The 27,524-nt window shown below is 39.2% G+C and overlaps 2 protein-coding genes across 3 annotated transcripts in view; one reads left to right on the top strand and one right to left on the bottom strand.

The window, feature by feature from the left end:
• The window catches only part of MED23 (mediator complex subunit 23), a 46,975-nt gene extending 42,653 nt beyond the window's left edge, over positions 1 to 4,322 (top strand). For both annotated transcript variants that reach the window (XM_086707859.1, XM_086707858.1), the window contains 2 exons: positions 453 to 584; positions 2,650 to 4,322. In XM_086707859.1, coding sequence (XP_086563985.1) covers positions 453 to 584; positions 2,650 to 2,817 — 300 coding nt within the window. In that variant the 3' untranslated portion in view covers positions 2,818 to 4,322. The remainder of the gene's footprint in view (positions 1 to 452; positions 585 to 2,649) is intronic.
• Positions 4,323 to 5,820: 1,498 nt separating this feature from the next.
• On the bottom strand, positions 5,821 to 17,033 carry ARG1 (arginase 1). The gene is made up of 8 exons (XM_025925597.2): positions 16,877 to 17,033; positions 13,296 to 13,368; positions 10,658 to 10,832; positions 8,934 to 9,093; positions 7,643 to 7,737; positions 7,217 to 7,321; positions 6,640 to 6,776; positions 5,821 to 6,418 (listed from the first exon to the last, which is right to left on the bottom strand). The coding sequence occupies exons 1-8, from the start codon at positions 17,024 to 17,026 to the stop codon at positions 6,252 to 6,254; spliced, it is 1,062 nt and encodes a 353-aa protein (XP_025781382.2). The 5' UTR covers positions 17,027 to 17,033; the 3' UTR covers positions 5,821 to 6,251.
• Between the last annotated feature and the right edge of the window lie 10,491 nt (positions 17,034 to 27,524).

Raw genomic sequence — 27,524 nt, 5'->3', positions numbered from 1 at the left:
GATTAAAATCATGGAAATGGATGAAGTCAGTCAGTCTTACAAGAGTATAGAGAAAAGAAAATGAGACAGGAATAGAACCTTAAAGTATGAGCCACCAAATGGAACTAAGAAGGTACAATCTGAAGTATCTCTGAGACTGTGGTTATCTCAGACACTGAGAAGTGGTTTCTACAAAGGAGATTGTCTACCTCTTAATTTTAAGCGACATTCCTGAGTTACGAAGAGAAACTACGTTTAAGCCCTATTGGGGGGGAGTTTTGTAGCACTCTGGATTCCATTATTAATGCAGACCATATATATCCCATGCACATAGAGGTTTGTATGATCAGCGACAATTCTTCAACAAACATGTTATCCCTCTGTGTTTGTCTTGTAATGGAGTCCAGCTGCATCATTCTAAATTACTGAACATTTTTGCCCATTTAAATAATTTTATATTATTTGTTAAATAGATCGGTGTGGCATTTTATGACATGTTGCTGAATGTAGACCAGTGTAGCGCCCACCTAAATTACATGGACCCTATCTGTGACTTCCTGTATCATATGAAATATATGTTTACTGGTGACAGCGTAAAAGAACAAGTAAGTTAACTTTATCTTTTAATGATGTTTAGTTTATACAACTTGACTATGTGATGATATACTTTTGTTTGAGATTTTTTTTTTTTTTATTTTTTTTTTCAACGTTTATTTATTTTTGGGACAGAGAGAGTCAGAGCATGAACGGGGGAGGGGCAGAGAGAGAGGGAGACACAGAATCGGAAACAGGCTCCAGGCTCTGAGCCATCAGCCCAGAGCCCGACGCGGGGCTCGAACTCACGGACCGCGAGATCGTGACCTGGCTGAAGTCGGACGCTTAACCGACTGCGCCACCCAGGCGCCCCTTGTTTGAGATTTTTAAATTTTTTTCTTTTAAGAGGAGAAGGCTGATGTTATTAGACCTTTTTAGGCTATATGAACACATTATTCTGCACGTATAAAGTAATAGTGAATACATGTTATCATTTCTCAAACTTTCCCTCCTTGATATTTGCAGCAGGGCATCTGAAAAAGACCGAGGTTGTTGATTAATAGTAGTCTCATTAGAAAGAAACAGTATGATATGACTACTTTTTGAAAAGACCAGGGAGGTGTGGTGTAAAGAGTAAAGGAGGTCCTGCTTTTCCCCCACAGTGATTAGGGTACACTCTAGGGACATTGGACATATTGCAGCATGACTAGAAAACTGAAGCCAGGGGGATCACGAGAATAATTCGGAAAGGGTATTTGAAGGAACTGGAGGAACTTAACATGAATTGTCAAAGTCCCAGGGAATTGTTCATGTTCTCACTATTTGGAGGATTGCCATTTGGAATAGGCATTAGATTTGTTCTGTGTCACTTCAAAGGGCACACAAACTCCAGTGAAGTTAAAGGGAAGCACGTTCTGAGTCAACATATAAAGAGCTACTTTCTAGTAAAGTCACTGGAAAGTGGCAAGGACGTCCTTGAATCATAACTGAGTTTCCTTATCTGTAGGAAACAGAATCTTGGCTCTTTTAGAAGGATGGAGGTAGGGCAGGTAGGTGAAGGTAGGTGAACTCCTCTCCATACCTTAATATTATTCTTTCTCTGGTAGGAAAGGAAGGTAAGTTGATATATAAACACATGAATCCTCGTCTACTGGATTGTTTCCTTGGACCTAGGGACATGGGGTATGGAGGATGTTGATTCCTTTATGCCTCAGCAAGATTGTCAAGGAGATTTGAGTGGGAACCAATACAGAAATGTTTTATTTAGCATATCCTTTATATTGAGGCCTGAAAAATATGTATATTTGGGACACCAGGGAATACAGAAAGGAAAAATTATTAATGGGCTGATTTTTCCTGGTAAGATCAAAGAGCATTTGAATGAAGCTAAGAAAGCCATGGAACTGCTTGATGTTTTTATTTCTAAGTAAAAGTAGATTTTTTTTTTTTTTTTTTTTTTAGTTTATTTATTTATTTATTTATTTTGAGAGAGGGTGTGAACACGGGAGGGGCAGAGACACAGAGAGAGAGAGAATCCCAAGTAGGCCCCATGCTGTCAGCTCAGAGCCCGATGGTGGGGCTTGATCCCACAAACCGTGAGATCATGACCTGAGGCAAAACCAAAGTTGGAGGCCCCTAAGTAAAAGCAGATATAATGTTATTTTGTTTCAATTCCAAGTATAAATCAAAACCAAAAAATTAGCTGTGTTGATAAATGTTACAGATATAAGTTATTCAAAGAACTTCAAAGTATAATCATGCTTCACGTTTCTGTGATGGTGGCATTTTAAAAGGATGAAGAACGCGTAATGTACACTATACTAGCTTTTGACAGTGAGATGACTGGCTAGCTAGGTAAGTGGGTATGTTTTTGTAAGTGTATGCATGTATAGGTATATGCACACACACATATACACACATATATAACATATAATGTGTGTGAGGGAGAATGCAGTTTTTTCCTTGTTTACAAAAATTTTATTTGCTTTTGTTAAAACCTGAAACACATAAGAAACTCCTCATCCAGCCCACTCTACTCCCTAGTTTGTCATCTCCAGATATGTATAAGTCACTTCTTTCAAGGTGGGAAATTGAAGTTCTCTGGTTAAAATATTTTTTAATGTGTTTATTTCGCAGGTAGAGAAGATTATCTGTAACTTAAAACCAGCTTTAAAACTTCGTCTTCGATTCATCACACACATTAGCAAGATGGAACCAGCTGCAGTGCCCCCACAAGCCATAAACAGTGGGTCTCCAGCACCTCAGTCTAATCAGGTGCCAGTGTCCTTACCGGTCACTCAGTGAGGGCAGGGTGTACCGCGGTGAAAAGGAAAGCACATCTGTCTTTGGAAGTGGGCTCAAATCTATTAAATCTGAACATGATCCTGCTACATAGAGAGAGATACAGTAGAAGCAGTGATGTTCAGATTGTTTTATTTTGATTCAAATGATGAATCTGTTGATACTTTACAACTCCCATCTCCCTACCTGTATTTTTGTCTCTAAGAGATAAACTACATGTTGCTCATATCCATCACAATTTATTAGAGCTACCTAGGAATACTGAGGTATCTATGATCAAATGACTCTTACTAGATACTTTCAATCTTTCCTATCTAGTCCCCGGTTTTATTTTTAATTTTTATTATTAATGACTTCTGCTTTCAAATACATTGTTTTAAAGGCAACACACATGTGAAATAGTTATTACAAATCATTTTATACATAAATCTCTCTTGGTGTATCTTTGGGATAGGAGATTTTTGTCAAGTAAAGGACTCGAATTTTCACTTCATTGCAGGAGCAAACACAGTTTCCTATTCTTTTAAAAATGGCTTAAAATTTTTACCATAGATTTCCAAAGAAATGGGCTAACATTTCTATTAAGGCAGATTGGCAAGTTTTTGCTTTTGCTATGGACTTGAACTTACTGTATGAAATGAGTTTCAAAGCCATGTAAAAAAATAACACAGAAAGGCATAAACTTAATAAAATAATACTTAAATGGTGATTCTCCAATCTCTGTTTCTAAAAGTAAATTAATTGCTTTTCCAGGTTGACACTCTCACCTGGCCAATGATGTGATTCTTTAAGTTTTTATACTCTTGAAATTCTTAAGTTAATGTATTTTTAATTATAGCATACATTGTGGTTCTTTATGGTTTATCAGATTTTAAGAGGCAAACTGTTAATTTGGGGAGGGTGGGGCAATGGCGTTAAGATTGTAAGATTTGAAAATAATTAGTAAAATCTGTTGAATGAGAAAACTGATTAATTACTCAGTCTGAACGGGTGTCTGCTGTGTTCCAGGCAGTATGCTGGCTAGGTTGTAGCAAGAGAACCGGGCTGTTTCTACAGGTTGTACACTGCATTTGGTGACTGACACTGACCTAATAAACTGTAGTTTACTCTCATTTATTTTCTCCACTTTCCTGACATTGACCTAGGAACTAAGAGTTACTGATTTTTTTTTTAAAGAATCAGAAATGTGGCCAACTGTATTTTAGATTTTTATTTCTGAATACATTTCTCTTAGATCTCTCCTTGTGGTTCATATTATTGTAATCACTAAATCTTTATTTGCCATGCAAGTCTGGCTTAAAATGTATGTAATGGTATAAGTAATTTTTCTAGGTTAATAATTTCCTTAAAATTCTCCAGAAATGTTATGCTAGAAATGATTTCAAGTGTTCCTTTTGGCATAGTTTCACTTACTCTTACTGACTTGAAGAATATATTGCTTTGAGATCCTAGAATGGAATAATTGTGACTCTGGTGTTACACAAACAGAATAAAGGAAGTGAAAATCAGTGTGACTGTCTCAAGGACAAATACATTCCAGTTAAATTATTAAAAATTCCATTTGTTTCCTCTCTAGCTAAAAATAAGGGGATATGATTTTCCCAAAATAGGCTTTTAAAAGAATTGTTAATCAGAGACATTAGAAGAAGATAGAAGCTTTATTTGGGTTTAGAATGCACCTGAGGGAAAAACATCGCCTTTATATTCATTTCATCCTCAAAGTTTTTCTTTCTGAAAATGAATAGTAATCTAGAGTGGCTCTGTCCCATAGGACTTTCTGCAGTGGTGGAAATATTCTGTATCTGTGCTGTCCAGTACAAGAATCAGAAGGTCCGTGTACTGAACACTTGAAGTGTAGAGCTGAATTTTTAATTTTATTAAGCTTTAAATAATTTAAATAACCCCACGTGGCTATTGTATTGAACATTATACTTTACAGTAAGATGTATCATAATTGCTTTGACCTAAAAGTAATTCAGTAAAATACGTATCTGACAGAGTCTATAATGTCAACAGTTAGATTTAAAATTCTGGATTGCTTGTGAAAAATCAGGTGATAGGGGCTCTTTAACACATAGCTGTTACAACAACAATAAAAATCCTTTCATGGGACCTGCTTCATCACAGAGTCCATTTGAGTTTCTATGTAAGTTGGGGAGAGGGGGAAGAGTTTGCTTCCCTGGTTTTAATTATATACCTGACCCTTGAACAACACAGGGGTTAGGGGTGCTGACCCCCACACATAGTCGAAAGTTTGTAACTTTTGACTTCCCAAGAGCTTAACTACTGATAGTTTACTGTTGACTAGAAGCCTTACGGATAACATTAGCAGTCAATCAACACACATTTTGTCTGTTACGTATATAATATACTGAACTCTTACAATGAAGCTAGAGAGAAGAAAATGTTATTAAGAAAATCCTAAGGACAAGAAAATACATTTACAGTACCGTATGTATCAAAAAATTGTGTATAAGTGGACCCATGCAGTTCAAACCCATGTTGTTCAAGGGTCAACTGTAGTTTACTCTCATTTATTTTCTCCACTTTCCTCACTATATTCCATAGCCAAGATGAGTTTTCAGGGTGTTTAAGGATTTCAGCTAATGAGATACACTCTAATTGCAATGAGTAAAAGTGAGAAGTTTGGAAGCCACAGATCATTTTAAGTGAAATTCCTATCCGAGTTAGATCTTAGAAACAATAGCAATTTGATTTCTTTTTTCTACCTCCAGGGTAGGCCTCCAGAAAGCCTACGTGAATAGAAGCTTTGCTTAAAATATAAACCAACACCATGTCTGAGGTTTTTACAAAAGTAAAACATGATCGTCAAACATTAATGAATGCGGAGATTCCCCAGGCTCTATCATTACCCATTTTGCAGTTGAAGAAACCAGAGCCAGAGTTTCATTTCACCAGGCTTACAGAATTTTGAGGATGATGATTTCACTGTGGCTTTTTAAATCCTTAGCAATTCCATGTATTTAGAAACATGTAGACATGAGAGAACCTTAATATAGAGAGTTTATTATAAAAATCACATCTTTTGAACAACATAAGAATATGATCCCTTTCAGGTGGGGTGAGCTTAATATGCTGACATCAGGAGTCCCATTCTACATGTGTGGGCTTAAACAGGTGTGTGTTTGTTTTTAATGCCAGCAAATTTTATTTGGAAGTTAACGTATCTTTCTCTAAGGATGTCTTTTGCCAAAATGGGAAATACAAACTTCAATTTCACAGAAGTTAGAATGTCCAAGTCTTGAATTTCATACCAGAGGGAATTGATAGTTTATACTAATTTTAATAATAATTACCAAGGCAGAAGATTTTTTGGAAAGATCAAATCATTGGGGCAATAGCTGTAAGCTTAAGTAAGTTATTAGATTGGCTAATTATGACATTAGCTATGAGATTTTTACATGACATGTCCACATTTACTTAGGTGGGTTAAGGTAGTCAATAGGCTTATGATTACCCTCCCGAGCAACTCCAAAGCAAGCCAAGGTTACTGTTACTGCTGTGTTCACTGTTCGAGTTACTTCTTCCGGTGTCTTCCCCAGAGATGGGTTCACTTCCATTATATCTAATCCTGAGAGTAGCCCTGTAATAACAAATGAAAATAATGTAATTTGTTAAATAGTTGACGTTTTTAGTTCGTAACCTGACTTGAAATATTATCCAGGAGTGTAAAGAGGTGGGGATTGCATCATGCGATGGGCATTCTGGAAGTGTCCAATGGGCCTTGACTTTGAGATCAGGGGGTATAAATCTATACTGGCCATGTGTACACTTGCTTCTTTATTCACCCCAGTTTTTACCTACCTGTTTTGTAAATTTCTTCTGTAATGTAGAGACCTTCTCTGTAAGTCAGACCTCCCGGGACTGGTGTGCCAGTAGCTGGTGTGAAGGATGGGTCCAGTCCATCAACATCGAAGCTCAAATGAATTGGCCTTTTCTTTCTTTTAAGAGGTGGGAAGGACACTCAGCTTATTTTTTTTTTTTTAATTTTTTAATGTTTACTTATTTTTTGAGAGAGAGAGACAGAGTGTGAGTGGGGGAGGGGCAGAGAGAGAGAGGGAGTCACAGGATCTGAAGCAGGCTCCAGGCTCTGAGCTGTCAGCACAGAGCCCGATGTGGGGCTCGAACTATGAACCATGAGACTGTAACCTGAGCTGAAGTCGGACGCTTAACCAACTGAGCCACCCAAGGCACCCCAGGAAACTCAGTTTAAAGTTAGTGGTTTAATATGTAGTACATAAATACAGTTCTTACCTTGTTTCATCAAAAGTAACAATCCAGTGAAGTTCTATGATTTTATATAGAGTCCTTATTAATAACTTAACATCTATTAATGTCAGTAGTAAGTCTTTTTAGTAATATTTACAAGGATCATACCTACCTTCCTAGTAGGTAGCTGAGTGCTTCTTCCATCACCTTGCCAATGCCCAGTTTATCCACTTCAGTCATTGAAAAATACTTAATACCCAGAGTTTTCAAAATATAGCTATGAAAGAGGAGATATTAATATAACCTACAATTAATAAAGAGTCTAGTTCTATGCACTACTGTTTCCTTTTAAAGAAAAGATCGTTGTGGTATGATACATAAAATATTTGAGTTCTGTGACCTGTATGTATATATAAATGTATTTTTAACAGCAAGCCAATAAAAAATTCACCTGAGTTATATACATAAATACTTACATGGGTATGTAGATATCGATATAATGCTTGGTACTTAAAACAATTTTTGTGTCACAGGTTTGACTAGCATGAACGCAAAAGGGAGAAAGCAAAGGTAAATCGCATCAAGGAATTAAACTTACTGTTCCCCAGGATCCACGTCTCTCAGGCCAATATACACAATATCTTTGGCAGATATGCAGGGAGTCACCCACGAGAATCCTGGTACATCAGGGATCTAAAATTGCAATGTTTCCATTTGGTTAACGTGTATGATTCTTGAGCAGATCTTACCTTAGAAGTAAAGGGCACTTATTGGACTGCGTATATCTTACATTTAGAAACGAGTTTCGAGGAAATCATTAAAGACAGTACAAAATTCGGAAGAGAATGCCTGCCTCCCCTTGTGGCACTCTAGGTTTGCTTACCCACCCTCACCCTGTGGCCCAGACCTGACCTGAATCATTTGTCAGCATTTACCTGCTCTGTGCCCCATTCCACTGGACCCTGTTTTCCCAAAACTCTGCCATAAAGAAATCAGTGTGCTTTCATTACTTTTGTAGCTTCCTTCTTTCTCTCATCAGTAAGGACTTAATCCCAGAGGATGGCTTAGAGTGACTGGGGGAATTTTCGGGCAGCCCTTTGGTTGCTTTCCAAATGTCCCAGAGCCAGGGATGGCTGTTCCCATGTAAGTTTATAAACCTATCACTTGGTCATCAGTTCTGAGCCTTTAACAAGGGGATTTGCATCCCCAAGGATCATCATAAAGACCAACATACTACAGCTATATCAATAAAAATTGTTTTATTGATATGCTACAGAATATCAATGAAAATTATGAACCACAATGTTAAATCTAGAATGTCATATGTGTTAGAAAAGAAGTTTATAGGGAACAGGTGGTAGTTCTTCTTCTTGCGGTGTAGATATGAACTTCTCACAGTAAAGATGTTAAGCAATAAGCCATTGTAATCCACATTTTAAAACACTTGAAAATTCCCATGACGTGGAGGGGACACTCGGTAAGAATGACAGGCTGTGTGGCATGCAGTAGGAAGACGTAGGTTGTCAGAGACCGGTTTTGGCCCTTGCCTTGCCATGTACTTGGCATGTGATCTTGAGCAAGTTATAACCTCTGAACCTCTGCTAACTTGCTTATATAAAGGATCACTTTCTGCCCCACCTACTAAAAAGGGTAGTTTAAAAATCAAAAGGGAAGATATATGTAAGCTCAGTTTGCAAACTACCATGTACGGCAGAGGCACAGAGCCTCACTACCCTTATCTGCCACCCCCTTTGCTTATTGACTGCTGAGAAAATGGATTGAGATCACACCACAAATAAGATGGCACAGGGTTCTTCCTTCCTTTCTATCTCCTGAACTTCTGCTAAAGCGATGATTCTTCTGTAATAGAATACCAACCAGCCTTTTACCTTTCCTTTTAGTTCCTTCAGGAGGAAAGACACAGGTTGTCCGTGTAAGTTCCCACTTGTGGTTGTCAGTGGAGTGTTGATATCAGTGTGAGCATCCACCCAAATGACGCAGAGATCTGGGTGGACCCTGGCATGGCCAGAGATGCTTCCAATCGCCATACTACACAGGAAAAAAAGTTTGTGTAAACATCAGCTTTGCGGTTTATGACATCCATCATATTATTAACTCAGTGCTCTCACTTGGTTTTCCTTTAAGTCAAAATGGCTGCTATTTCGGACAGATTTTTAATTAGAGCTGCCAATTAAAAGAGAAATCATAGCTTATGTTAATTGCTAGCAAGTTATGTTTGCATCAATGGCCTTGCTAAAAAACTTGTGATTTTTTTGTTTTTTGGAAACCACCTTCTAATAAAATTGCAAATTATTATTTAAGCCAAAAAAATAAATCTGTGTAAAACACTAACCACACGAATTCCTTAGCATGAGACACTATTTAATTCTCAATATTGTATCAGGCTGATTTTCTGTACTCTCAATTCTCTTGGTAAATACTTCATTCTCTCAAGTGAATTACCACAGAATCCTTCCATTTTTCCTAAAATCCAATTATTTTACAATTGGAGAGTATCACTCAGAAATCCTTGTATGCATTTCAGCCAGGATATCCTGGGTGCTTAGTCACTGTTCAACACTCAGATCCTCTGCTTGAAGTTTGAGTATTGATTACTCAGCTTGATGTTTGTTTTCCCTTCAGATTTCTTGTCTTGAGGCTATTTGCCACTCTTAAAATTTCCACTTACAAATGTTTCCACTTAAAAAGAAAGTGAACCCCAGTTTCTCAGCTGAGTTTTAGGGGAAACCAAGGAGCTGAGGTGATTGACTCTTACATCAAGAGTGATTGTAATGTTGTACTTTCTGATCTGATCAGACTTCTGATAATGTATCCAGCGACCTTGAGGGTAGACGTTAAGAAGGCTGATGCACAAAAATATTTTTGCCACATTTATAATCGTGGTAATTTGAAAATTACCTGAGTATCTGACAATATGGATATGTATAGTGGTTTTTAATACCTTGATGAAAAATTATGCAACAATAAAAATTATGCCTATCTATATCATGAAGTAACATAAGGAAATCTGTGCTTTAGGTTAAGAATAATGTATAGGATAACACACGCACTTGGTAAACAAAATCAGGTACAATAAAAACAGTATGGCAGGAAAGAAATATGCCAGAATTTCAGTTTCATTTGAAATGGTTGTTAGCAAGCTAAAATTATTACAGTCTTATTTACGTGTGTGTATGTTTCAAGAATTTGAAAATATTACCTTTATAATGGGCAGCATAGACTTTAAATGTTGGCTTTAATAAGTTGTTCCTATTACCCTATTATCGTATCAAGTACAATGAGCTGGCTGTGACTTCCTCACGCTTATTTATTTATTTTGGAATGTAAGTTTGTGTGGAATTGTTTACGGAAATCCATTCATGTCATGTATTTTCTGCTGTAATAAAGATAACACAAGACTTCAAATAGAGGGGAGTCTGTGTTTCCAAAAGAAAGTAGCAACCAATGCAATTAAAAGGAAAAAAGGCAGAAAATTTGGTATAAAGCATTGATCAGTGCTTTCCCTTTCATATTTTCTCTCTCCTCATGGTTTTGGTCATCCTCCCTCATGCCATTTCTGCCAGACTTCATGGAGAAAAGCATTAAACAAGACCTGTGGTCTCCGCCCAGCACCAGGCTGGTCCTTCCATTCTTCTTCACCTCTGCCACCACACCAGCCAGCTGCTCATTCGCTTTTCCCACAGACCTTGGATTCTTCACAATTTCAAAGGGAGGATCATTAGGGACGTCAACAAAGGGCAGGTCCCCGTAATCTTTCACATCACACCCTGTAATTAACACCAAAAGTTTCAGATTACTACATAAAAAAAGATGACAGTCTGTGTATGATGATTCCAAATTTACAAAACAGTGCACTTTTATAAGCAAAGAAAGCATCTGGAAGGGCTGTAAAAGTTGCAAAGGCAGAAAAATCCACATCTACTTTTGCCTGACGTCATCCTCTCAGCTGTACACCGGGGTCTCGGTCAATACTTGTGGAATCAATCCAGTTAGGCTGGACGCTAAAGTATGACAGCGATAATCTTCTGGTTTGGGCTTAACGAGTGGCTTCGCTGTCTTGATCTCTGTGTGGCCTTCTCTCTGCCTATGTTCTTTCCACCTTTGCAATAAGCGTGTCCTGTATTTATAATAAAAAATAGTTTTTTTTAGAAGAATATGTGTGTGTGTGTGTGTGTGTGTGTGTGTGCATTTATGCCCAGAAGGAAATACACTAGTATTTTCTAAGTTTCCTGACTCTAATTAACAGTCCTTGGTTTCAATCCAATCTGTCACTTGCTGAAGTAGCTCAGCTCTGTCCTCTGTGCATTGGACCTGCCTCAGTAGTGGTATCAAAATTCAATAAGTATATTATCAGCAATGAGCCTAACACTTCAGTGAACTCAGGAAATAAAGGCTTTATTATTATACTTTTATTGGAGAAATTGCAGGTAACCCAAAGTTCCTAAGGACATGGGTGCATTTGCTAGAAAGCCTTGCATTAAGCTTCAAGGTACAGAGAGCTTCATGTAAAACTGACATGGGACCAGTTCAGTGTTCTGATCTAACTAGTCATTGTATATCGTATTTATTTTATGCCTGCGCATATCCATGATTCAGTAACACCTTTAAGAGATTTAACTTGATATGAAATCTGACCAAATGATGCTTGTTTACTGAGACACTAGTCCAGTCCATTTACCCAACATTTCTGTTCTCTAGCTCCCTCCTTTTTTCAGCTTCATGAGGTGTAATTCTTATTTACTATTTCATTCTTATTTAATTAACTCTTATTTACTATTTTATTCTTATTTAATTCTTATTTATTATTTACTAAAATTCACTCATTTTAAGTGTACAGGTCAACGAGTTCTAGAAATCTATAGTCTTGTAACCAGCACTTTAATCAAGATTTAGAACACTTCCCCTATGCCCCCCAAACTCCCCCATGCCCCTTTGCAGTCATGCCCTGTGCCCACCCCAAGGTAGGCCCCCCTGCTGGTCATCTTCCTGTTGCTGTGCTTTTGTCTTTTCTAGAATTTCACGTAAAAGCGGTCATACAGTAGGTAGTCTTTTGCGTCTGGTCTCTTTCACTTAGCATGTTGTCTTTGAAGTTCATCCATGTCCTTGCCTGTGTCAGTGGTCTGTTTCTTTTCATTGTTGGGTACTATCTTATAGTACGGATGTACTACTTGTCATTTTTCCATTCACCAGTTGATGGGCATTTTCTTTTCTTTTCTTTTTTTTTTTTTTTTTTTTTGGCTATATAAAAAATGCTGCTAGAAACATTCAAGTGCAAGTCTTTGTGGGGATGTGTTTTCACTTCTCTTGGATACATACCTAGGAGTAGATTTGATGGGTCAAAAGGCAAATGTATGTTTTTTGGGAGAAGCTGCCAAACTGCTTTCCAAAGTGGCTCTATCATTATACATTCCCACTGGAAACGGGAGGGTTCCAGTTGCCCTGTGTCCTCTCCGATACTTCATCAGGATGTTATATGCAAAGACAACATCTGCTTTAGCCTGTACTTTTAAATTCTATATCATTTTTTTTCCTTTGTCTGCTCACGTATGTGTATGTGAATGTATATGTACGTGCATACGCACATACACACTATGCAAACACCAGGTACTATCGTCATCATCATCATCCTCGACATCATCATTTATTTCCTTTTACAAACAGGCGTCCTCTTGCTAGCATTGTACTTCCTGCTGCCCCTTACTTTTCATTTGCAAATCCCCCACCTCCCTTACCACCCACCCAACCCCAGTTCTTGCACACAGATTCTCTTATACAGTAAAAAGTTTGTCTGGAAAGACAAAATACCTGAGTGAAGATATTCATCCAACAATACTTACTGAGCATTTTCTCCACACACTGCCATATATATATATATATATATATATATATATATATACACACACACACACATATATATATGATTGTATTTCTAAAGTTATCACTAGTGCTGCAATTCTGTGCGATAAATGTCATTCCAGATATACCCCATTCCAGCAGGAGCCTGTACCTTTTTTTTTTTTTTGAGAGCACATGAGCTCACAAGTTGGGGAGGAGGTAGAGGGAGAAAGAGAGAGAGAATCGTAAGCAGGCGGCACACTCAGCGTGGAGCCCAACTCGGGTCTTGATCCCACGACTCTGGGATCATGACGTGAGCGAAATCAAGAGTCAGCACTTAACCAGCTAAGCCACCCAGGTAACCCAGGCTGATCGTCTTTCAATGGAAAAATTACCTTGTTCTTTAAGTTTCTCAAGCAGGCCAGCCTTTCTCAATACGGTAGGGCCTTCTTCCACGCCTCCTCGTGGCTGAACAATTAAACAATAAAATAATTCAGATATGATCAGCTGCCCACAATAGAAACTCTTCTCATTTAATCAGTTGAGTTCCTACAGAGCTGGGAATTTACACCATCTCATTTAATCATCACAGCAAGGTAGACTGAATTAGTCCTATGTTAAAAATGGGGATCTAGAATCAGAGAGGTTATAGAGTTCTCCTATGGGCACACAGCTAACAAGTGGCAGAGCCTTATTTCACATCCAAGTTCTTTGGATTCCAGAACCTGCATCGCCTCTCCCCATGACAGACACCATGTTATCAACATGGTGAGCACGTATTTTGTGCGAAAGCACTCTGATAGAAAATAATGAAAAAGAGAGGGCTTCTTTCTTGGGGTAGCTCATAAGCTAATATGGAATTTGTATATTGAACCCCAATTACGGTACTAGGAGAGTTACTTCAATGCAGATACAAGATTCCGTAACGACAAAAACAGGCTGTTCCTAGCTCAGCTGGGGACAGAGCATGTGTCAGGTAAGGCTACATGCAGTAGGTGACATTTCAGCAGAGTCTTGCAACACAAGTAGGTTTTCAGGAAAATGGATGGTGGGATGGAAAAATACTTCAAACCCAGGGGAAAACTTGGGTAAAAGCATAAGGGAAAAAAAAAAAAAAAAAGCAAGGCAGGAGAGCCCTACGTGCATGTCCTCATGGCAGTGAGTTAGCAAGCTCCTGGGGAGAAAGCAGGCAGCAGAACGTCATCACTTGGGAGCTGAATCCACAAAGACTAGCCCGGTATTTCAGGTTTTGACCTGCTTAGGCACCATGGACAAGAATTCTCCTCTTGCTGTTTTTACATCAGAAAAGCGAACACACTTCCTTCTTGCAATAAATCCTCTCTAGACTCCTGGCAGAATAGAAGTCTTAAGAAACAATTTTCTTATGCACCTCTCTGATTCTAATTTCCAACAAGGCTTTTAGACACAGAACGTTATTTTGCATTGTCCCATGAGATGTGCCAAAAGGCTCATGTGTCTATATCCCTGGGATTGGGGCTATGGCACCAAATGAAGCAAATATTTCTACCTAATTCCAGATGACTCACCCTGGCTGCTAGGCAAATCCTCAATGTCAAATTCCTGTTCCTGACACATGTTGCTCCTTTTCTCCATTCCCTTCTTGAATGACTACCCTCCCCCCCCCCACCGCCCCCACACACACATCCTTCATCAAGCAGATATAATTTCCCTTTCTTTAAACCTCAATAGAGTGCTGCTTGGCTCAAGTTTTGCCTTTGGTTTTGTACTTGCTTGCTTTGTCTTTCCTCCTTATTAGATTTCAGTCCAATGTTCTTTCCACTTGCGGCGCTACATGTTGTAGTATAGGGCTGACACTTAGTAGGTGCTCACAGATTGTCACCTTGAGAAAACTCCCTGGTCTTTTCCCCCTTCCTTTCAAGCTTTAGAACAAGTCTTACAGACGCCTTGGTTGACACTATATCTGCTCTAACACAGTGGTTACATTTCCCAGAGTGACTCTTTCCATCATTCTTTATTTGTTTGATTCAAAATGCTTCTCACGATTGGTATCTCCTCGTTGCTTGGTTTATCCAAGCAGTTTGGAAATCATTTTGTTAGCTCTACTGACTCTGAAGCTGGGTCCAGATCCCTAACTGCCCACAAGTGTGAAGTATGCTGTGGCTCTACAGGCATCAACACAAGTCAGGTGCATAGGCTTTGAATCATACAATCCTGTCTGGAACCACACAGCCAAGGCTAGCAACTTAGCAAATTACTAAACCTCTCTGATCCTCAGTTAACTATAAAATAAATATAATACCTCATGTTTTGCCATCGCCTCTCCCCCACCCCTCACTGCCTTGCGAGGGAGTGAGGCAGGGGACGGAGGCTTTTTTCAGACTCAACCTTCTCCTCATCCTAATCCTCTAATCCTCTCCTTTGCCTGTTTGTCAGACTTCTACCTCCTTTAGGTGAGGAGAGATGCTAATATGCTGGCCACCATTTCCCTCTATGCTATGGCTTAGTGCAAAAATATCTCTGCCTCCTTACTACCACGAGACAGTAAGCTTCATTCTCATGGGGCCATTAATAGGGGAAGAGCTGCAGGGAAAAACAAAAAAAAAGAAATACCAAGAATGGAAAATGCATCAGGCTGTATTTCAAAATACTATCCCTTTGAAGGGCTATCCCTATCAGCATAAGGTCCTCTGCCGAGGTCCAGGGGCCAGAGTATGCTCAGGCTGTTACCTCCCTCCCTCGCTCCCTCCCTTCAGCCTCCCTTCCTTCCTTCTGAAATTTTTTGTTTTCCTCCCTCCTTTCCTTCCTTTTGGTCAGCTATTTTAATTCTGTCTTTGCTAAAACCTGTCCCAAGAATAGGCGAGTACATTGTGGGTTTTGCGATTAACCCCAGCACTAGAAGAAACATTTCTCCGTCAGCCAAATGTCCCCATGATTCGGGAGAGGGCTTTAAAGGACTAGGAGGGAAGTGCTGCCGTATTTACTGACAGTCCAAATGCAGTTTGGGTCTCTACCCTCTGACCTCTCCCAATCTGTTTTGCAATAAAATGCCAGAGTGCCAAGCACAGGTTCAAAACTAAGAGGAGCGAAGTACGGCCTACATGGGCAAAGAGACAAAGATGACCCCGTTTGAAATAACAACAGTGACAAAGTTTCACCCCTAGGAGTTTCAATTCGCTTTGTCAGGTTGCCTTTGTTTTTGTTCTTTATTTCCCCCTTTAAGCACAGATGCATCCTGGAGCCTAAGGTGTCCATAATCACATTCTATCTGCCAGAATGAGTGTGCCCAGGCAGAAGAAAAGACCATGTAATGAAATGTTCCTGGCATGTGTTGGCCATCAGGGAATTTCATAAATGCATCGGTCCTTTCAATACTGCCAACTTCCAGTTGGATTTTCTTTTCTTTCTTTTGTCCTCCCTCAAAAAGGGCTACACAAAGGGTTCTGCCCAGCCCATGAACTAGCACTTTCACAGAAGCATTAAAGCCCTCAAATGATGTGAATCAGTCACAAAGTTGCATAAAGCAATAACATTTAGGTTATGCAAATTACAAGAAGTCTGAAAATTGCTGCCAATCTATGAAATGGCTCTAGGCATTAATACATCCCTAAACCACTGTGTTTTCTTAAAATCCTCTTGCCCTCTATGTATGCACTGTAAAACCCAAAACCACAAGAACATGGAAATCTCAGTGAATAGCTATAATACAAAAATAGTCCATTTCCATTCAAATAAAAATATGTTCTTTTAAACAATAAGAAGAAAAACTTAGTAGGTTCAAATAGAACTGGCTGTGGCTGAGATTAGGAACCACCAGGATAGGTGACATGGTGATCATAATTCTACAATGTTGCAAAAGGGTAAGAAGACTTTAAAATATATATTTCAGGCCCAGTTGCGCCAGGGAACTTAAAACCAGACATGAACACTTTCCTAATTCTAAAGTCTGAAACTCTGTGATAAATTCCAGTTATTCAAAGCCGGGTGTTTTACTCACCTGGCCCTTTGAGAAAGGCACTCCGATGATCCCAATGGATTTTGACTTGGAACTCATGTTCTGCCCCTGTTCTCCGCTGCACTGAGTTCTCCAGCCGGCACCGCTCTCTACAAACCTCAGTGACAGAGGACACACATTTTTTCCCCCCATTTATAACTGGGTCGAATCTGTTTACCTTATTCTAATGAGGAAGACTGGCTCCACCCGCTGCACCAAAGCATGACAGTCAAACCGGGATGTCTTGCGAATTCTTCAGACCTGGAAGTCTTTGGAGTCCAGGTCTCTAATTAAGTGAGATTATTCATGTCACCGGTTCATCCCATTTTACAAAGTCAGCTGAATGACTGGACTCTTTCCTGACCACAACCTTGATTTCCTAATCATGATGATCTTTTTTAATCACAACCAATTAATCATAACCACACAAGTAGCACCACGGTTCTAGCTGTGGCAACTCGGGGCAGGGCACTTGACTCCTCCAGGCCTTTGAATCCTCCTGTGTGGGACAGGGCTGGGCCTGGTGAGTCGGTCTCTCACTTCCCCTCCAGTCCTGCAATGCTGAGTTCAGGTGTCACACAGGAGGATTAATGTTTAACCCATGGGACACGCCTCAGACACCACCAGGGTACAGAGGCAGGGAAAGCATTTGATTTGCTTTTCTGGTCATTACTTAAAAGGAAAACGAATTACCTGATTCATAACCCGAAGATGTTACCGTACTCATTTTGAAATACGGTGTGCAGGAAAATAACAATTTTTGGAAGCGTAAGGTCCTAATCAAGACATAGAAGTAAAAAGAGCCAACATTAAGTTTTTATCATGTGCCAGATGCTGTCCTGTTTTATATTATATCATTTAATCCTTTACCAATTTCACAGCAAGTCTGTTCCATTTTATGATAAAGACACTGAAGCTCAGAAAAGTTGCCAAATACTATGCATAGGTGATAGAGAAGAGCCATGATTCAGTCTTAGGCATTCTGGGTCCACCCAAACACTAGGCTTTACACTCCAAACACGGGTGAAGCGCCAGCTTTCTGTGCCTGTCAAACCTGTGTGTCCTTGGAAGTTATTTATCATCATGCAGAAGTATGAATTTAAAAGAAATGCACCCTAAAAATTCCTCACAATTCAAACTGATACCATTGACATTTAAAAGGAAATTTCATTTAGTAGAAACTAATGTCTTTTTCCTATTAACGGAAGAGAATATTGTGGAGTACTTAAATGACATAAGGGCAGGAAGCATTGTCGGCTATATCCCCAGTGCCTGGAACAGTGCTGATATGTGATAGCCACTCAATAAGTATTTATTGAATGAGCAAATGAGGAAACCAAGGTCTCACAAGTCTATCTTGATAGGACCTTTTCTAATTAGGCTTCTTTTTTTTTCAGAGGTTTATTTATGTCTTTTGAGAGAGAGAGAGAGAATGCAGGGGAGGGTGAGAGAGAGGGAGAGAATCCCAAGCAGGCTCTGTGTTGTCAGTGCAGAACCTGATGCAGGGCTTGATCTCACAAACTGTGAGATCATGACCTGAGCTGAAGTCAAGAGTTGGATGCTCGACCGACTGAGCCAGCCAGGTGCCCCGTAACTAGGCTTCTTATCTTTCACTTGTGAATTGATCTATGTATCCTAGATATTTACTTGTGGTGTTTTGCATAGCTAGGTATTCACTTCTCATGGTGTTCATGTTGCAAATAGCTATTTCCAATCTATCACTGTTTATTCTGATAACTTTGCATAGGTTATCACTGAAAATTCTTTCATTTTGAAATAGACAGTTGAATATTTCCCCCTTAGGGCTTTGTGTTCTGGCAATTTCATTTAAGTCCTTCCTACTCCAAAATCACAAAATGTATCTCTATATTTTTTTTCCGGTTTGCTTTAGAGTTTCCTTCACATCTAGTTCTACATCCACTTTTACACCAATTCTTCCATCTATATTTTTCCCCGCACAGTCCACCAGTTTCCTCAACAACACCCATTGAACAATCCATTTGTTCGCCACTGAGTTGTATCTCCAACGTGCACTAGGTTGCCCTAATGGCGTAAGTCTGTCACTGCGTTCTTCTTTTCCATTGGCTTGTTTCCCTGTGGCCGCACCGGCTCCCCCCCTGTTTTATTATCATGGCTGTATGGTATACCTTACCATTCTTTGGGCAAGAATAACATTTTTGCTCTTCTTTTTCAAAGGTGATTTAGCTACTGCTGTGTCTGGGTGGCTCAGTCGGTTGAGCATCTGACTTAGGCTCAGATCATGATCTCACAGCTCGTGGGTTTGAGCCCTATGTCAGGCTCTGTGCTGACATCTCAGAGCCTGGAGCCTGCTTCAGATTCTGTTTCTCTTTCTCTGCCTCTCCCCCACTTGGACTTTGTCTCTTTCTCTCTCAAAAATAAATAAATTAAAAAAAATTGTTTAGCTACTTATAGGCCTCTATTCTTCTACATATTTAGACCAAGTTATTAGATTCCTAAAAAAGAACCCTCCTGGAGTTTTTACTAAATTTATAGATTAATCCATAGAGATTTGCTTTCTTTCAAATGTTGTTGTCAGCATTTTTTATTTTACTCTAACATCCTGAAAGCTCCTTTTATGCCAAGTGGAGGTCGCCTTCCTACTGTTTGATCCATTGATCACAACCCTTCAAACCAAGTAAAACTATCTCTTGACTGCCATGTCTTTCTTGGGTCCTCCATTGTTTAGCCTCAATATCCCCAAATACCTCACTTGGGGTGTGTGTGTGTGTGTGTGTGTGTGTGTGTGTGTGTGTTACATAACTACTACTGTTTTCCAGGTTACTAACCTAGTCACTCTTCAAAACATCTTCTGGCTTCCCTGTGCCCTCCTTAAGTAAGTGGCTCCATCCAGAACCGCATGCATACCTCTAGATATAGATGGAGTCATCTGGCCCATCAAAGAAAAAAATGGCAATGCTTGAATCTTCCAGGTCACTGATAAAAATGTGGAAAATGGCAGCACTTACGTAAGAGCTTCTTGGCATTCCACTGGAAACCTCAACTCAGGCTGGCATAGCTCCATTAATTAATCACCAATCCATAGGTATAGCTGTCCTAAATCCCCAACTTAACCACTTCATCTTGTCCATAAAGACATCGTAAGGAAAACTGCCAAGTGTGTCTAATTCTTGCTATGCTTTGTCTGCTACCTTTTGTCATCTACCAGTCTGACTTCCCAGTCAAAAGTAATGAATTGACTTTGATGCATACTGTTCTTGGAAAATATGCCAACATCTGGTGATCCCTGCTTCCCTCTGCCCATAAACACAAACCATGTTTTCAGTCTCCAAAGTTGTCATCTCAGGGCTTCCAAAGGAAGAAGACAGAGGCTATCTTACCTGTGTCATCCCATCAGGGCTCCACTTTTTCCAGGCCAACTCTTTTATTTATTGTAGAGTGTGTGTATAATACATGCATATCTCTCTCTATAGATATATAGATAGATATAGATATAGATATAGATATAGATATAGATATAGATATAGATATACATATACATATACATATACATATACATATACATATACATATACAATGTTGTTAAAGCCCTTTTCCTAAAAATACAACCTCTTAACCAATCTCTTTCTCTCTCTCTTTTTTAAATCCTGTCTGGTATTTTCCTGAGAATGGGATCGCATCTTATTTGATTATGATCCAAAGCCAGTAGGATGAGATTTGACACATGGGCCTTTGTACTAGTTTCTTAAGGCAAAATACCACAAACTGGATGACCTAAGACAGCATAAATCTATTGTCTCATCATTCCAGAAACTAGAAGTGTGAAATCCAGGTCTTCCTTGCCTCTTCCTAGCTTCTGGTGATTTCTCAGCAATCTTTGCCATTCTTGTTTTGTAGATGCATCACTCTAATCTTCCCGTGGCATTCTCCCTGTGTCACTGTGTTTTCACATGCCCATCTTTTTATAAGAGCACAGGTCATATTGTGTTAAGTGTCCATCCTACTCTAGGATAACCTCATCTTCACTAATGGCAACTGCAGTGACACTATTTTCAAATAGGGCCACATTCTGAGGCACTAGAGATTGGGACTTTAACAAAACTTTTGGGGGAATACAATTCAACCCTTAATTTCCCTCAATGATTATTTTTGCAGTAACAAAGAAAAGATAAACAAGTTTCATGATGAGAGGAAGCAAAAAATGACATATCTCTTAGTCTCTACTTTTTTTCTCCTTCTGAGGCTCTAAACTGTGACTTATTTCTTGCATTAACTTTTCCTCAGCCAGCTAACAGATAAGGCTCTGTTCAGATGAAGATCAGGATTCCTAGCACTTTTATGGAGGGCTGGAAAATACACAAAATCCAAAGAACTAAATCTCTAATGGAGTGGTTTCAAGGCACATTGTCCAGACTCTTTAAGTCCAATGCAGTAAAGACAGGGCTGCTGCTGGAACACTTCAAGTTTTTGGGAAAGTTTACACTGGATAATTCCTGGATAAGTTACTTAGTCATATCTCTGGGTAATGACTCTCAACCCTTTGAGGCAAACTGGAAGCCTCAGCAGAGAGCGTGGCCACGAAAGAAGGTTGACTTTGAATGTCTGGCTCATGTTGCTTCATGTTGCTTCATGACTATATGTTTATAATCTCCTCCTCTGTCTTCACCTTCCTCTCTCCTTACCCAGCCAGACTTGAAACAGATTTCCTGGGAGTTTGGAGACTACAGGAAATAAAATACCAAAGAATAATATTACTGATATCTCTAGGAGCAGAAGGAGCTCAAGACCACGTTGCACCAGGTGACAGAGGGTAACCCAAAAGTGGGAGCTCCACCCACATTGGTTCCCTGGGTTCTCCAGAGATATCACACAGGGTCCAATGGGCCTTGGTGTCAAGAGAAGATATTTAAGTTCCATTTTGGAAGCTGCAGCTACATATTAAAGAGAGTCTAAAATAGGGAGAAAGAAGAAAGAAATAATAGGAAATTAAAATCACTAAGTTCAGGGGCATCTGGATGGCTCAGTCAATTAAGCATCCAACTCTTGGTTTGGGCTCAGGTCATGATGCCACTGTTCATGTGATCGAATCCCACATGTGACTCTGCACTGTCAGTACAGAGCCTGCTTGGGATTCTCTCTCCCCCTTTCTCTGCCCTTCTCCAACTCATGCACGCACATCGTCTCTCCCTCTCTTCCTCAAAATAAACAAATAAACTTTTTAAAAAAGATCACTAGGTTCAGGAGCACATGAGTCAGGTCTGGGTGACATCTGGAAGTAGTATGGGGACTTAATGTCCTGCACTAATGGGTAAAGATTAGAACCAGAGAACAAGACACCATTATTTTAATCTAGATTTACTCTGAGGTAAATGTAGAGAAACCCAGAACATAGGATGGTAGACACAAAATAACTGTGGCCCCTGAAGTAGAGTGGCTTGTCCAAATCACACAACTATTTGAGTCTAAACTGAGACTGGAATCCTCATTTTTTGGATCCTGCTAATGCTATTCCTACTTGCTTGGGCCACCTCTCTTCACCTGTGAGACTTCTTTGTTCTTATAAATGAGATAGTCATCCTATAGCTTTTGAAATATTAAAGGGATTTTCAGAATCTCTCAGACACTAAACCTGGTGAGTAGTAAAAAAACATAGTCTCAAAAATTTTACAAAAAATCTCCAGAAAATTCATCATGTCCTCTACCCAAATCCAGAGTCAAGCCAAATTTATATTTTATGTTTCTGTATTTTCTTTCTTTTGATTGGTTCTATTAAACGGTGCATACCTTCAAAATCCAACTTCTCTGGAAATTTAACAGAAATTAAAAGCAAAATTCTTTCTCTGCTGAGAAATCTTAGTGTGTCTTCATATTAATTGGCACTGAATATCAATTTCTTATAATTGTTAAAGGAAATCAGAAGTGTGTTAATTTAAGAGATAGTAAGTTGGTTTTTGCTTTGTTTTTGTTTGTCTTCCTTTTTGTTTTTGCTTTTGTTTTGTTTTTGTTTTTGTGTTTTTGTTTTTGTAAAATAAAATATCTGGGCTAAAGCTCTGAGAACTAACTTATGTAAGTTTCCACTGAGGCATTTCTGATGGAAAGTGTGTTTTTGTTTAGTTGTTTTTAAGATTCTTCTCTTAGACTTTGGTTTTTTGTAATTTTAGTGTGCTGTATCTAGCTGTGGATTTCTATACATCTTTCTTGAATTTGTTAGGCTTCTTGAATCTGTGGGTTAATAGTATAAATTTTTAAAAATTCATAGCCAAGGAGCGCCTGGGTGGCTCAGTCAGTTAAGCATCTGAGTTAGCTCAGGTCACGATCTCACAGTCTGTGAGCTCGAGCCCCGCGTCGGGCTCTGGGCTGATGGCTCAGAGCCTGGAGCCTGCTTCCAATTCTGTGTCTCCCTCTCTCTCTGCCCCTCCCCCCGTTCATGCTCTGTCTCTCTCTGTCTCAAAAATAAATAAACGTTAAAAAAAATTCATAGCCAAAAAAATAATAAAATAATAATAAAAAAATTCATAGTCATTTTTATGTGCTCATGTCTCATATTCTGTACCTCATATTCTCTCTCCTCTCCTTCTGGATTAAAGTCAAAGGTATGTTAGGCCTTCAAACTTTATTCTCTTATCTCTTGTTCTTGCTGCCTTTCCACGTTACATTCTGGAGAATATCTGCTGACCTGTTCCCTGGTTCAATAATTCTTTCTTCAGCTAAATCTGTTCAATGAATTCTCAATTTCAGTTATTTTATTCTTTTTTTTTTGGTATGGTTTCTTTTTTTCTGCACTTATTTTCAAATCTTCTTTTATTTCCTTAAACATATTAAATATAGTCAGATTGTAGCCTGTATCTGGTGATTTTACTTTTCTGTATTTATTTTTTAAAGTGTATTTATTTATTTTGGGATAGAGAGAGAGAGCATCTGTGAGTGGGGGAGGGACAGAGAGAGAGGGAGAGAGATAATCCCAAGCAGGATCAGTGCCGTCAGCATGAAGCCCAATGTGGGGCTCAGTTTCATGAACCACAAGATCATGACCTGAACCCAAATCGACAGTCAGATGCTTAACCGACTGAGTCATCCAGGTGCCCCAGAATCTGCTGATTTTAGTATTTGAAATCTTTGTAAGTCTATTTTTGTTCTTACTGTTTCTTTCTTAGGGTGACTTTTTTTTTTGTTACCCAGTCATCTTTGTTTCTGTACTGATCATTGTTCATGAAAATACTTTCAGGAATAATGTGAGAATATGATGAAGGTATCCTCCTCCAGAGATTTGCATAGTTTCAAGGTACATGGGGGCAAAATGAGTCAAGGACCACCTTAAATCAAATTCACGGGCTGATGTTCCCTGTACCTCCCAGGTGAATTAAAATTTGGATGTAAATCTTTGTGAAAGTTGGTTAACGTCTTATTCATCTTACTCTAAAGATCTAGCTCCTTAAAGTCACAAGTTTTCCTCATGTGTCTATTATTTTTAGCTCTCCTCTTCAGTTCTGAACTTATATATGTCCTGAGCTTTGATTTATGCCTGAGGCTACCTAAACAAAAGTTACAATTGACCAGAATTGTCAAATTCCTCACTCCTGGGTGGCTCAGTCAGTTGAGTGTCAGATTCTTGATTTCGGCTCAGGTCATGATCCCAGGGTCATGGATGGAGCTGTGCATCAGGCTCCATGCTCAGCAGGATGCTCCACACTGAGCATGGAACATGCTTAAGATTCTCTCTCCCTCCCTCCCTCTGCCCCTCTCCCCAACTCATGCTGCTCTCTCTCTCTCTCTCAAAAAAAAAAAAAAAAGAATTGTCAAATGCCCCAGAAAAAAAAGCAGTTTCTGTTCTAGCTTACTCCTTGAGGTTCCCATTTTATTTTTTAATTTTGGCCTCACAATTCTTTACTGCCATGTTAGGTCATCACTGCTTCTAAGTGATTTTTGCCCAGTAGTTTTAGTTTTTTCCATCAAAAGAGATGACCTCAATAGCTAGCCTACCATTCTTGGAAACTGGAAGTGTACAGGTGGATTTTTTAGAGCACTCAGGCAAAATAGAGTGGGAATTTTAATTTTTTATCTTTCCAATGACATTTCCCAAAAGAATAAATAGGAAAGGTATCCACCCTTAGGATAGGTACGTGAACCAGAAGAATGCCATCTTGTACAAACATGCCATGATGTCCACTTTGTGACCTGCAACCTTCTTGAACACAGTCCCCCACCCCATTATTTCTTTTTGTTTAATTACACCCTTAAGTACACCCTGGGGGCACAATATCTTTCATCTATTTTGGAGATATGACTATGATTCTCAAATATTTCCTCCCAGGCAGTCTCACAGTTATAAAAGCAGGCCTTACAGGAAGTGGGATTATGGAGATCTACTCATCTTGTAGCCACCCAAGACATGCTTCTGCCCATAAGTCCTTTTAATAAACTATTTCTTGTCAAGCTGGACTTGAGGGCCTTTTTCTTCAGTCTTATGGCTCCTTCAGGTTTTGGGAGGTCGTTTTGCATGCACCTTCCTTTCACAGAACAGTAGACATTCTAAGATGTGGAGTAAAGACAACATGATCAAGGGGCCCTGGCTCTCTAGTTCTCCAGAGCCAAGAAAAAATGAGTCAGAGTCACCTCTGAGATCATAAAATATCTTTACTTGGCAGAGTCTAGCAGTTTCAAGGCAACTGTTCAATTTTTTTTTTTAGCCTATGTACTATAAATTCTCTGGTGAAGGACAGAGCTCCTCTGACAAGCCTAAATGCACGCCTATCCTCTATGGATGGTTCAGAGCACATGCTTCTACTCAGAGAAGGGGGAGCTAATTAAGTCAAAGGACTCTAGTCATCTAGATTCTTTCGTAAACAATCAGTAAGTATTTTCTTTTTTTTTTTTAAATGTACTCTTTTTTTTAATGTTTTTTTTTTTTTTAATTTATTTTTGAGACAGAGAGAGACAGAGCATGAGCAGGGGAGGGGCAGAGAGAGAGGGGGACACAGAATCCAAAGCCGGCTCCAGGCTCTGAGCTGTCAGCACAGAACCCGATGCCGGGCTTGAACTCACAAACCGAGAGATCATGACCTGAGCTGAAGTCGGACGCTTAACCGACTGAGCCACCCAGGCACCCCAACAATTGGTAAGTATTTTCTAAAAACCACTGTACTTAGTGCTTGCTTCTATGCTTTTTGTTATGTGAGACCCGGAAGTATCATATAAGACACTACCCTTAACTCAAGATGGATCTAGGATCACAGATTGCATGAGTGTGTCACCTCTGCTTAATTTGGTATCGTTCTTCAGTTTTTATCTTTCATGAACTTCAGACTTTTAGGGTCTCTCATTTTAGGTTTGTCTAAGGTTTCCTCTGATTGAATTCAAGTCTGTGTTTTTGTAAGAATACCACAAAAGCAATAGTGTATACTTCTCAATATATAATAGTAGAAAACATGTGATGGCAATTTGTCCTATTACTATTGATGTTAACTTTAATCACTTGGTTAAAGTCGGATCTGCCAGGTTTCTCCACTATAAAGTTACCATTTTCCTCTTCAGGATTAATAAGAATCTTGTGGGGTGATACTTTAATATTGTGCACTTATCCTGTTTCTCATTACACTTTGACTCACTAAGTTTAGTATCCATTGGAGATTCTTGACGAAAACAATTATTACTCTGATATTTGCTAAGTGGTGATTGTTTACTTCCATTATTTTTTAAGTCTTTAGTTGGAATTCTGCTCTACCAAAGAGCTTTTATTTCTCTCCCACTTGTTCAGTTATTCAGTTATTTACATGTCCATGGACTTGTGGATTCTTACTTTACTCTGTGGGTTATAATTCATTATCCATTATGGACTGAATGTTTGTGGTGTCTCCAAAATTCATATTTTAAAGCCCTAATCCCCAATCTGATGGTCTTGGGAGATAAGAGCCTTTGGGAAGTAACTAGATTTAGAAGAGGTCATGAGGGAGGGGCCCTCAGAAGGGGATTGCCCCTATAAGAAGAGACACCAGAAAGCTTACTCTTGCTCTCTCTCCACACATGCACAAAGAGGTCAGGTGACCAGAGTGGGATGGCAACCACCTATAAGCCAAGAGAGGCCTCTGAATGAAAACTCTCTTGCCAGCAGCACCTTGAGCTTGGACTTCAGAACTGTGAGAAATAATTTTCTATTGTTTAAGCCACTCAGTCTGTGGTATTTTGTTATAGCTACCAGAGCTAAGACATCATTATTTTTTTTGTTGCTCAGACTACTCCAGATTTAGTCAATGTTTTAGGTTGACTCCTATACCTTTGTTTATATGACCGCCACATTTATTGAGCACTTGCTTTCTGGCACCACAAGATATTCCAGGCTCATCTTGTACTTCATTCTATACTTTTCCTGCTATCATCCTGCTAGCCATTTGTCCAAGGAGTCCCAGGTCCTTTTATTTTAGAATGGTATGTGAAAACAAGATGTGTGCCAGAAGGGCCCATTGGTACTGAGAAATCATTCCCTCTCTGGGCTCTTTCAGCACATTGAGCTAAAAAGTAAATGTGTGTATACACATGTACACACAATCACACGCGCACACACACACACATCCTATTCTTGTATCTGTCCATCTGAAGATATTGTAAAAATCACAAGTTTTTACCAATTGAAATATATTGGATTGTACTGATACTCCAATCCAATCCCATAAATTTC

Source organism: Puma concolor, chromosome B2, assembly GCF_028749965.1.
Source record: "Puma concolor isolate L17-30 chromosome B2, mPumCon1.1.hap2, whole genome shotgun sequence".
NCBI classification, from domain to species: Eukaryota; Metazoa; Chordata; class Mammalia; order Carnivora; family Felidae; genus Puma; species Puma concolor.
Note: the sequence above shows the minus strand (reverse complement) of the source record. Positions and strands in the feature narration are given on the sequence as shown.

Excerpts from the sequence above, each read along its gene's own strand:
- ARG1 (XM_025925597.2), bottom strand. The coding sequence starts at position 17,026 with ATGGGGGGAAAAAATGTGTGTCCTCTGTCACTGAGGTTTGTAGAGAGC. Across the intron at positions 6,777-7,216 it reads CTCAGCTACCTACTAGGAAG|AAAGAAAAGGCCAATTCATT; the intron begins GTAGGTATGATC and ends ACCTCTTAAAAG. Across the intron at positions 6,419-6,639 it reads AGAAGAAATTTACAAAACAG|GGCTACTCTCAGGATTAGAT; the intron begins GTAGGTAAAAAC and ends TTGTTATTACAG.